General features: G+C 42.6%; 1 protein-coding gene across 2 annotated transcripts in view; it reads left to right on the top strand.

The window, feature by feature from the left end:
* Window positions 1–206: 206 nt before the first annotated feature.
* The window catches only part of LOC134348165 (RCC1 and BTB domain-containing protein 2-like), a 79042-nt gene continuing 66997 nt past the window's right edge, over window positions 207–12251 (top strand). For both annotated transcript variants that reach the window (XM_063051134.1, XM_063051133.1), the window contains exons 1-3: window positions 207–322; window positions 6373–6544; window positions 7425–7575. In XM_063051134.1, the coding sequence (XP_062907204.1) occupies window positions 6419–6544; window positions 7425–7575 (277 nt within the window). In that variant the 5' untranslated portion in view covers window positions 207–322; window positions 6373–6418. The remainder of the gene's footprint in view (window positions 323–6372; window positions 6545–7424; window positions 7576–12251) is intronic.

Consider the following 12251-nt stretch of genomic DNA (forward strand, 5'->3'; position numbering starts at 1 on the left):
CCTCCCAGCAATTTCTGTTCCTTCCCCACTCTCTTTCCCTCAACAGGTTCCAAAACACACTCACGCATCAAGCAAAACACAGCCAGCTTCCAGCAGCAGCCAACCACCTTAACCTTCGCCCAGTTTGATTCCCCCGCAGCCAGGGTTTCGGAAGCTGGCGGCTCCAGCCGCTCTGCCGCCGCGCGAGATTTGGAAGCTGCAATCTGATTGGCTCCCGTGCGCTGCACGCTCCCTCCTCGCTCTCTCTTCCGGAGTCAGGAGCGAGAGGGGCGGTCGAGTGGAGATCCAGGCCAGCTGACCGGCCCGTTTAATTTATCTGAATGTAAGTTTTGCATTTATAGGGACTGTCGAGAACTACGCTTTATTTTGTTATTAAAAAAAGAAAAGCCATTTTGCATGAACTGGATTTGAACTCCCAACCCGGGTGTGAGCTACAGTCTATTCAATAAAACTGAGCTGTGTCTAATTTGGTATTTCTCCAGTTTCTTGCTTTATCTTTAAAAATAGTATTAACGGGTTCAGTCAGCAGCCTCGAAATATGTTTATTGTGAGGGTAGAGTGTGTACGCTTTTGTATTTTATATTGCATCAAAAGACATGTATTTGTCAAAAGGATGTTCTATTGACAACACAATTATTTAGAAATTATGTTACGTAATATAACGTTTGTGTCCACTATACGTTAGAAGTTGTTTGAACATTTGAATGCAATTGCGTATTTACTCCATCTATAGCTTTTGACTACTCCATGCACAGAAGCAGCCAAAACTCTCTCAGTTAGCAAACGGACACAAGCGGGTTATTCCCTGTAAATCTGAGGCCTGCTTCACTGATACATTTAGAGGAGATGTGCTGCTGAAGGAGCACTGGGAATGAGATTTAGAAGGGGTTCCCATAAAACTAAAAGGTTGATCCTCCATGTGTCTTTGGACCCTCCCCAGCATGGTTCAGCCTTGACGTCTGATATCTTGAAATCCTTTCAGCAGCTGATCATCTTGACGTCCTGACTGGCACTCCTGCCCCTACCCTAAACATAGAAACATAGAAACATAGAAAATAGGTGCAGGAGTAGGCCATTCGGCCCTTCGAGCCTGCACTGCCATTTATTATGATCATGGCTGATCATCCAACTCAGAACCCAGCCTTCCCTCCATACCCCCTGACCCCTGTAGCCACAAGGGCCATATCTAACTCCCTCTTAAACATAGCCAATGAACTGGCCTCAACAGTTTGCTGTGGCAGAGAATTCCACAGATTCACCACTCTCTGTGTGAAGAAGTTTTTCCTAATCTCGGTCCTAAAAGGCTTCCCCTCTATCCTCAAACTGTGACCCCTCGTTCTGGACCTCCCCAACATCGGGAACAATCTTCCCGCATCTAGCCTGTCCAATCCCTTTAGGATCTTATACGTTTCAATCAGATCCCCCCTCAATCTTCTAAATTCCAACGAGTACAAGCCCAGTTCATCCAGTCTTTCTTCATATGAAAGACCTGCCATCCCAGGAATCAATCTGGTGAACCTTCTTTGTACTCCCTCTATGGCAAAGATGTCTTTCCTCAGATTAGGGGACCAAAACTGCACACAATACTCCAGGTGTGGTCTCACCAAGGCCTTGTACAACTGCAGTAGTACCTCCCTGCTCCTGTACTCGAATCCTCTCGCTATAAATGCCAGCATACCGTTGGCCTTTTTCACCGCCTGCTGTACCTGCATGCCCACTTTCAATGACTGGTGTATAATGACACCCAGGTCTCGTTGCACCTCCCCTTTTCCTAATCGGCCACCTTTCAGATAATAATCTGTTTTCCTATTTTTGCCACCAAAGTGGATAACTTCACATTTATCCACATTAAATTGCATCTGCCATGAGTTTGCCCACTCACCCAACCTATCCAAGTCACCCTGCATCCTCTTAGCATCCTCCTCACTGCTAACACTGCCACCCAGCTTCATGTCATCCGCAAACTTGGAGATGCTGCATTTAATTCCCTCATCCAAGTCATTAATATATATTGTAAACAACTGGGGTCCCAGCACTGAGCCTTGCGGTACCCCACTAGTCACCGCCTGCCATTCTGAAAAGGTCCCGTTTATTCCCACTCTTTGCTTCCTGTCTGCTAACCAATTCTCCACCCACACCAATACCTTACCCCCAATACCATGTGCTTTAAGTTTGCACACTAATCTCCTGTGTGGGACCTTGTCAAAAGCCTTTTGAAAATCCAAATATACCACATCCACTGGTTCTCCCCTATCCACTCTACTAGTTACATCCTCAAAAAATTCTATGAGATTCGTCAGACATGATTTTCCTTTCACAAATCCATGCTGACTTTGTCCGATCATTTCACCGCTTTCCAAATGTGCTGTTATCACATCCTTGATAACTGACTCCAGCAGTTTCCCCACCACCGACGTTAGGCTAACCGGCCTATAATTCCCCGGTTTCTCTCTCCCTCCTTTTTTAAAAAGTGGGGTTACATTAGCCACCCTCCAATCCTCAGGAACTAGTCCAGAATCTAACGAGTTTTGAAAAATTATCACTAATGCATCCACTATTTCTTGGGCTACTTCCTTAAGCACTCTGGGATGCAGACCATCTGGCCCTGGGGATTTATCTGCTAAACACAAGCATGTCTCAGTTGTGGCCTCTTCAACCCCAAGATCTGTGGAGAAAAGGTCTTTTGTGTGGCCGTAGAGGCATAAAGCAGTGTGGAAACGGGTCCTGTGGCTGGACTCGTCCATGCTGACTGTATTGCACAGCGAGTTAGTCCCATCCGCCTGCAGTTGGCCCACAGTCATTTAAACCTCTCCTATCCATGTACCTATCAAGATGGCTTTTAGATGTTGCTAATGTGTCCACCTCAACCATTGCTTCTGGCAGCTCATTTCCTTTCTCATTTCCTTTTTTTGCCCTCTTAAATGACCTCAAGGGATTCATTAGTTCCTAATTGTTTATGTACAGTGTTTGCCTCTTTCTTGTTTTTAACCAGAATCTCAATATCTCTTGTCAGCCAGGGTTGCTGAAACCTGCCAGCTTTGTCCTTCACCTTTACTAAACATCTGGGCTCTGAACTCTTGACATTGCACTTTAGTCATTAAGAAGGTAAAGATGGAATGTGAAAGTAAGCCAGCCAATAATATTAAAGAGGCTACCAAAGGATTCTTCAGATACATAAAGTGTAAAAGAGAGGTGAGAGTGGATATCAGACTGCTGGAAAACGATGCTGGAGAGGTAGTAATGGGGGACAAGGAAATGGGAGACATACTGAATAAGTATTTTGCATCAGTCTTCACTGTGGAAGACACTATCAGTATGGTGGAAGTTCCAGGTGTCGGGGGGGGGGGGCATGAAGTGTGTGATGTTACCATTACTAGAAAGAAGGTTTTTGGGAAACTGAAAGGTCTGAAGGTAGATAAGTCACCTGGATCAGATGGTGTATACCCCAGGGTTCTGAAAGAGGTGGCTGAAGAGATCATGCAGGCATTAGTAATGATCTTTCAAGAATCACTAGATTCTGGAATGGTTCCGGAAGACTAGAAAATTGCAAATGTCACTCTGCTCTTCAAGAAGGGAGAGAGGCAGAAGAAAGGAAACTAGAGACCAGTTAGTCTGACCTCAGTGATTGGGAAGATGTTGGAGTTGATTATTAAGGATGTGATCTCAGGGTACTTGGAGACACATGATACAATAAGCTGTAGTCAGCATGGTTTCCTTAAGGAAAAATCTTGCCTGAAAAATCTGTTGGAATTCTTTGAAGAAATAACAAGCAGGATAGACAAAGGAGAATCACTTGATGTGGTGTACTTGGATTTTCAGAAGGCCTTTGACAAGGTGCCACACATGAGGCTGCTTAATAAGCTACAAGCCCGTGGTATTACAGGAAAGATTCAGGCATGGATATAGCAGTGGCTGATCGGCAAGAGGCAAAGAGTAGAAATAAAGGAAGCCTTTTCTGGTTGGCTGCTGATGACTAGTGGTGTTCCATAGGGGTCTGTGTTGGGATGAATTCTTTTTACATTATATGTCAATGATGATGGAATCAATGACTTTGTTACAAAGTTTGCAGACGATATGAAGAAAGGTGGAGGGGCAGGTAGTTTTGGAGGAGTAGAGAGGCTACAGAAGGACTTAGACAGATTAAGAGAATAGGCAAAGAAATGGTAGATGGAATATAGGCATCCGTTAGTCTTGTGAGACCATGGATTTGCGCCTTGGAGGGTTTCCAGGGTGCAGGCCTGGGCAAGGTCTTATGGAAGACCGGCAGTTGTCCATGCTGCAAGTCTCCCCTCTCCATGCCACCGATATTGTTCAAGGGAAGGGCACTAGGGCCGATACAGCTTGGCACCGGTGTCATCGCAGAGCAATGTGTGGTTAAGTGCCTTGCTCAAGGACACAACACGCTGCCTCAGTTGAGGCTCGAACTAGCGACCTTCAGATCACTAGCCCAATGCCTTAACCACTTGGCCACGGTAGAAGGAATACAGTGTTGGAAAGTGTATGATCATGCACTTTGGTAGAAGAAATGAAAGCATAGACCATTTTCTAAATGGAGAGAAAATAAAAAAAACTGAGGTGCAAAGGGGCTTGGGAGTCCTTGAGCAGGGTTCCCTAAAGGTTAATTTGCAGGTTGATTCTGTGGTGAGGAAGGCAAATGCAATGCTAACATTCAATTCAAGAGGACTAGAATATAAAAGCAATGATGTAGTGTTGAAACTTTATAAACCACTGGTGAGGCCTCACTTGGAGTGTTGTGAGCAGTTTTGGGCTCTTTATGTGCCGAATCTGGAGAAGGTTCAAAGGAGGTTCACAAAAGTGATCCCAAGATTGATTGGCTTGCCATATGAAGAGTGTTTGGCTCTGGGACTGTATTCACTAGAATTCAGGAGAATGAGGAATGACCTCCTTGAAACCTCAGAATGGAGGGGCATCCTTTTAGAGTGGAGATGAGGAGGAATTTCTTTAGTCAAAGAGTGATGATCCTGTGGATTTTTATTTGCCACAGGCCGCTGTGGATGCCAAATCTTTATGTATATTTATAGAGGTTGATAGATTCTTGATTGGTCAGGGCATGAAGGCGTATGGGCAAAGGCATGAGATTAGGTCTGAGAGGAGAATTGGATCAGCCATGATGAAATGGCGGAGCAGACTCAGTGGGCCAAATGGTCTCATTCTGCTGCTATATCTTATGGTCTGAAATGCCTCCCATTTGGCAAAGGACTGTCCTTTCCCTTCAAACCAACCGTCTTGTCCAGTCCACCACTGCTCCCGCTGAATGGCTCCAAAATTTGCTCTACCTGGCTCAGGACCTGAATCGATGACCTGACTGAATCTGAATCTCCATAAATCTGTTAAAACTAATAGAATTATGGTCACTGTACCCAAAGTGCTTGCTGACACCTCTTCCCATACCCTCTTTAATAGATCTTTCTATATAACGACCCATGAAGTTTTCTTGGACACATTTCACACAATCAAAGCCTTTTACACAATGTTTAGCCCAGTCATATTACTGAAGTTAAAATCTCCCGCTCATACTACCTTATTATGTTTACAATTAGCTGCAGACTCTCCGCATATCTGCTGTTCTGATTCCTGGTGACTGTTGTTGGTTGGGGGGGGGAGGGGCGGGGAACTATAATATATTCCCATCAGAGTGACCATCCCCTTGTTTCTAAGTCCTACCCGTATGGCCTCACTGGATGATCTCCCAAGAATATTCTCTCTATTGACTGTTGTTATGTCCTCCTTCATCAAGATGGCAACTTCCACTTCTCTTTTACCTGCACCCCTGTCGTGCCTGTAGCTTCTGCATCCCGGTGCACTGAGATGCCAGTCCTGTCTTTCCCTCAGTCGGTTATATTTATCAAAAGCAAACATCCTGTAAATTTTAGAAAACTGAAATTAAAAGCCAGATGCATGAGATACTCAACAGGTCAGGCAGTAGCTGTGGAGAGGAAACTTAAGGTTGTTGATCTATCATCAATCCTTCTTTCAGCCCTTTTCTACAACTTAAAACATGTCTGGTTTCTAAGTTGAAGTCACAAATTTGTAACTTAACAGAAATGTTGATCTGCCTGATAATGATCTTTTTAGGTGAATACAAAAGCTAAAGCTTTTCTTGTCCAGTTTCAACCTAATGGTCTGAATTATGGATAAGGCAGTCAGCATGAGATGTCAGTTCATTTTTCTGGGGTGGCATCTGTTTGTCACTGAAAGCCCATTCACCTGAATTGGGAAGTTTAGCAAAATCAGCTAATTAAACCTATAGTCAATGCAAGGTCATTTTCCTCATCCAAATTTACAGTAATGTCAGAATGAACTGAAACTAAGTACAGTGCTGAGAACGTTCCTGTTATCTTTCCTTTGCAGGCCTTGTCTGTCACACTCAGCTGTGCTTCACTGAAAGACTCTTGTCATGTTGGATGTTGGGAAGTGGCCATTGTTTGCCTTGCTTCCGCCACAAGACCTCCGCTCTATTCGCCTAGCCTGTGTCTTTGGCGCATCTGGTAATGAAACTCTGTATGTCACAGAAAATGATGAGGTAATGTCCTTTCCTTAAGGCCATCAAGTCATGGCCCTGATTCTTATGTAATAGAAACAAATACAAATAAATGGAACAGAAGTTGTTATTTATATTTAAATAAAAATGGGTCGTCTTAACATGTAAACTTAAGCATTTTGAAAATAAATCTTCAACTATTCATGAGCCAGGGGCATCTGTGATGCTTGGTCTGTTAGCAACCTCTTGTTACTTCATAGTTGCCTTGAACTAGCTTTGGCAAAAGATCTTTGACCTGCAGTAACATGTTTCTCTGTTCATTGACAGAGCTTACAGTAATTTAATTTTCAGAATGCCAGGAGCTGTAGTGTTTTGGTTTGATTTTGCTGACTAGCTTGTTCCTCAGCTGGGTCGGTATCAAATGATGATGAGAGGCAGATGTTACAGTTGGTCTAGGGACTTGTATGGACTACTACAACCAAAATAAAAAATACTGGAAAAAGTCAGCTAGTTAAGCAACATCTGTGGCAAGAGAAACCAGTTAATGTTTTGGGTCAGGGATTGAGTCAGAGTGAACTGATCTGTTTTGTTTCAGATTCCAGTTTTATTTGTTTTCCATGCAGGGACTACTTCTTGAGCTGAACCTCCAAACTGTGTGATGAATGAATATCGACCTTGATTGCTACTTCTCTCTTGGCAAATGTTGTATTGAGAATTTTTTGCATTTTCTGTTTTTCTTTCAGATTTATAGTGTCTGCAGTTTCATTCCTTTTGATTCTATGCTGTCTAATTCCAACATAAAGTAAATTCTCTAGACATTTGTTTTTGAGAATCCAAACTAAAATGTTTAAGCTATTAATGAAAACCACTTCAAATTTGTCAAGGGTTACAGACTAAATTCAAGTTCTTATTTTGGCGTTAGGTATTTGTCCTTGGGACGAACTGCAGCGGTTGCTTAGGAACTGGTGATATTCAAAGTACAATACAGCCCAGGAAAATCGACGTTTTGTGTGGCAAGAAGATTGTTCACCTAAATTATGGAAGTGGACCTCACGTGGTGCTTGCAACTTCAGGTAAAGTATCTGAAAAGACCTCAAGGAACTGCGCCCAGTGCTGCTCTCCTACTCCCTTTAACAAGTTAACTGGGAATTGCAACAATTTAAAGTGAAACTGTCCCTAATGAATAGGGAATGTGTAAAAATCTCAATATTTTGACCAGATATTAGAAAAAAATAACTCCACCTAATTTTAGATTTATTGAATTGGACAGTAACAATTGTAGCGTCTATAAATTTCTGGTCAAAAGGCAGGTAATTCTGGTGCTTAAGTCCAGTGATGATGAAGGAATGGCAATATATTTCCAACTTCGAATGTTGAGCAAATTGGAGAGGAACATGTTGGTTGTGGCCCTTGACTGGACCTGAAGACTTCTTCCTTCTTGTGAATGGAGATTGTGGGTTTGGGAGGTGCTATTGGAATCGCCAAAGCAAGTAACTGAGGGAATGAATATTTATTGTGGATATGGTACCAGTTAAGCAGACCACTTTGATCTGAATTATGCCAAGCTTCCTGATGTTAACTGGAACTGCACTCATCCATGCAAATAGAAAGCATTGCATCACATTCGTGACCTATGGAAAAGTCTTTGGGGTGTCAGGACTCGAGTCGCTTACCACAAGGTACCCAGGCTGTAACTGCTCTTGTAGCCACAATTTTTAAGGCCTGGTACAATTGAGTTTCTGGTGACATCTGAGGATGTTAATTCTGGAGTAATGCAATTGAATGTCAAAGAGGTGGTCACACACTTGTTGGAAGTGATCATTGCCAGCACTTTTGAGGCATGGATGTAACTTGCCATTATCACCCTGTTCCTGAATGATGTGGGTTTGGTTCACGTCAATTTGCAAATGGAATTGAAGATTTTGCAGTTATTCACAAGTATCCTCGCTTCTGACCTGATGATGAAAGGCAGTTGATGAAGTAGCTTATTTCACTTAGGTAGATGCCAGTGTTTTAAGTGTATTGGAACAGCTAGGCTAGAGGTACAGCTAGATTTGGAATGTGAATTCCAAACTACCAGGTGGGATTTTGTCTGGTCCGGTAGCCTTTGCTATATCTGTGTACTCTATCATTTCTTGATATAATGTGGGGTGAATCAAACTGGCAAAATGTTGCTTTCTGTAATGGTGGGGATCTCAGGAGGAAATTGGGTTTGATGACCCACTAGCTGAACATTATTACAAATGCTTTAGTGTACCTGTTTTAGGCCCTGCCGTCACTCAGTGGGAACCTTCTGGGAATAACTTCCCCCAGTTACCTGTTTAATTATCCACCACCATTAATAAGTAATTGTGGCAGAATGTCTGGCTTTGTGAGATTTCATAGCTCTGTCAGCTGGCTGCTAGCTTTCTGCTTATCATTGTGTTATGGCTTCATCTGGTTCGTAATTATTTTTAGATGAGCTTAATGTTGTGCATGACATGCTCTTCTACACTTATTTAAATCATTGCTTGTGTTAGAGGAAGCAACGTGCTGGCTCATGAAGTTTCAGACTGTGTGCTGGTGGTGGACATTTCTCTGACTGATGGTCCACAATGCCTCATAAATCGTCAGTTTTCTACTGGTGGATCTGTTCCAAGTGAATCCCATTTAACATGATTGTAGTGCTCACAACATGGAACATGGAAATAGTACAGCTCAGAAAAAGGCCCTTACGCACCATGATATCTGTGCCAAGCAGGGTGCCGAATTAAATGAATTCCTTCCTCCTGTGTGTGATCCCTATTCATGTGCCTATCTCAATGCCTCTTGAACACTGCCATTGTATTTGCTTCCAGTATCACTCTTTCAGTGCATTTCAGGCACCAACTACTTTCTGTATGAAACAAAACTTGCCCCACATATCCCCTTTAAACATTTCCCTTCTCACCATAAAGGTATGCCCTCCAGTGCCTGGCATTTCCACCCTGGGAAGATCAAAATCAGAATCAGGTTTATTATCACCGGCATGTGACGTGGAATTTGTTAACTTCGCAGCAGCAGTCAATATAATATAGCAGAGAGAGAAAAATAATAAAAAACAAAACATAATAAGTAAACAAGTAAATCAATTACATATATTGAATAGATTTTTAAAAAATGTGCGAAAACAGAAATACTGAATATTAAAAAAAGTGAGGTAGTGTCCAAAGCTTCAATGTCCATTTAGGAATCGGATGACAGAGGGGAAGAAGCTGTTCCTGAATTGCTGAGTGTGTGCCTTCAGGCTTCTGTACCTCCTACCTGATGATAGCAGTGAGAAAAGGGCATGCCCTGGGTGCTGGGAGTCCTTAATAATGGACGTTGCCTTTCTGAGACACTGCTCCCTAAAGATGTCCTGGGTACTTTGTAGACTAGTGCCCAAGATGGAGCCGACTAGATTTACAACCTTCTGTACCTTCTTTTGGTCCTGTGCAGTAGCCCATCCATACCAGATAGTGATGCAACCTGTCAGAATGCTCCACAGTACAACTATAGAAGTTTTTGAGTGTATTTGTTGACATGCCAAATCTCTTCAAACTCCTAATAAAGTATAGCCACTGTCTTGCCTTCTTTATGACTACATCAATATGTTGGGATCAGGTTAGATCCTTAGCGATCTTGACACCCAGGAACTTGAAGCTGCTCACTTTCCCTACTTCTGATCCCTCTATGAGGATTGGTATGTGTTCCTTCGTCTTATCCTTCCGGAAGTCCACAATCAGCTCTTTCATCTTACTGACGTTGAGTGCCAGGTTGTTGCTGCGGCACCATTCCACTAGTTGGCATATCTCACTCCTGTACGCCCTCTCATCACCACCTGAGATTCTACCAACAATGGTTGTATCGTCAACAAATTTGTAGATGGTATTTGAGCTATGCCTAGCCACGCAGTCATGTGTATAGAGAGAGCAGAGCAGTGGGCTAAGCACACACCCCTGAGGTGCGCCAGTGTTGATCGTCAGCAAGGAGGATATGTCATCACCAATCCGCATGGACTGTGGTCTTCCGGTTAGGAAGTCGAGGATCCAATTGCAGAGGGATACAGAGGCCCAGGTTCTGCAACTTCTCAAACAGGATTGTGGGAATGATGGCATTAAATGCTGAGCTATAGTCAATGAACAGTATCCTGACTTGGGTGTTTATGTTGTCTAGTTGGTATATAGCTGTGTGGAGAGCCATTGAGATTGCATCTGCCATTGACCTATTGTGGGGATAGGCAAATTGCAATGAGTCCAGGTCCTTGCTGAGGCAGGAACTTAGTTTAGTCATGATCAACGTCTCAAAGCATTTCATCACTGTCGATGTGAGTGCTACCGGGCGATAGTCATTAAGGCAGCCCACATTATTCCTCTTTGGCATTGGTATAATTGTTGCCTTTTTGAAGCAAGTGGGAACTTCTGCCCGTAGCAGTGAGAGGTTGAAAATATCCTTGAAAGCATTCCGGCCTTCTACTCGTCTGTGCTTCTATCAGATCTCCCCTCAATCTCCCAACACTCCAGAGAAAACAATTCCAGTTTGTCCAACTTCTTCTCATCTTTAATACCTTCTAATTTGGGCAGCATCCTGATAAATTTGTTCTGGATCCTCTCTAGATGCTGTACATCTATCCTGGAATGGGACTACCAGAATGCATGCGGAACTACCAAACCAAAGTTATATGTAACTGTTAAATGATTTATGATTCTTATTTTCTATGCCCCTGGTGATGTTATACCCCTTATTTATTGTCTATCTGCCTGTATTGCCACTTTCAGGGAGGTATGGATTTGGACTCATGGCACCTTTATTCATCAGTACTGTTAATAATTCTGCCATTATCTATATGTTCTCTTTTCATTTGACCTCCCAAAATGCAACACCTCATACTTGCCTGAATTAAGCTCCAAGTTCCATTTTTCCACCCATGTCTATAACTGTATCCTTTGACCTTCTTCACTGTCTGCAACTTGCCAATTTTTGTGCCCTCTGCAAATTAATGATCCATCTACAAACAACAGATAGATACTTCATTGATTCCAAAGGAAATTACAGTGTCACACTAGCGTTACAAGTGCACAGAAATACAAATATTAGAAGAGAAGTAGGAAAGAATAAAAAATAAGTTACCTCAAACAGTCTAACAGGAGGGGGTTATCACTTCCCCGGCTACAGGTTGGCTCATTATAGAGCCTAATGGTTGAGGGTAAGAATGACTCTTTGAAGCAGCGCAATTAGAAACGTAGAAAGGGAGATGAGGAATTAGGAAATTGCAAAGTGAAATTGACGATATTTATACGTTGGAAACTCAAAAGAAATTTTCTTTACCTGAGACAAAAGAATTATGAAGTAGGAGGTAAATCAGCTAGATTATTAGCATATAAATTACGAAAACAACAAGCAGACAATACAATTCATGAAATAAAGAATCCAAAGACAAAGCTTGTGGAGAGTACAATAGGGAAAATTCAAGAGAGTTTTGAAACATATTATCGAGAGCTGTACATCCAACCCCGGGCCCCCAATGAGCCCTATATGGACAGTGTATTAAATTTTTTAGATCTACCTAAACTTACAGATTTACAAAATGAAAGTTTATTAGAACCAGTAACTGTCAAAGAACTGAACGTGGCCATCTCTAGGTTAAAGGCTGGAAAGTCCCCGGGTTCTGATGGGTTTACCTCAGAGTGGTACAAGTCCCTGAAGACACAGTTAGCCCCATTACTACTTAACACCTTTAATTGGATTTTGC

Source organism: Mobula hypostoma, chromosome 6, assembly GCF_963921235.1.
Source record: "Mobula hypostoma chromosome 6, sMobHyp1.1, whole genome shotgun sequence".
Classification (NCBI taxonomy): domain Eukaryota; kingdom Metazoa; phylum Chordata; class Chondrichthyes; order Myliobatiformes; family Myliobatidae; genus Mobula; species Mobula hypostoma.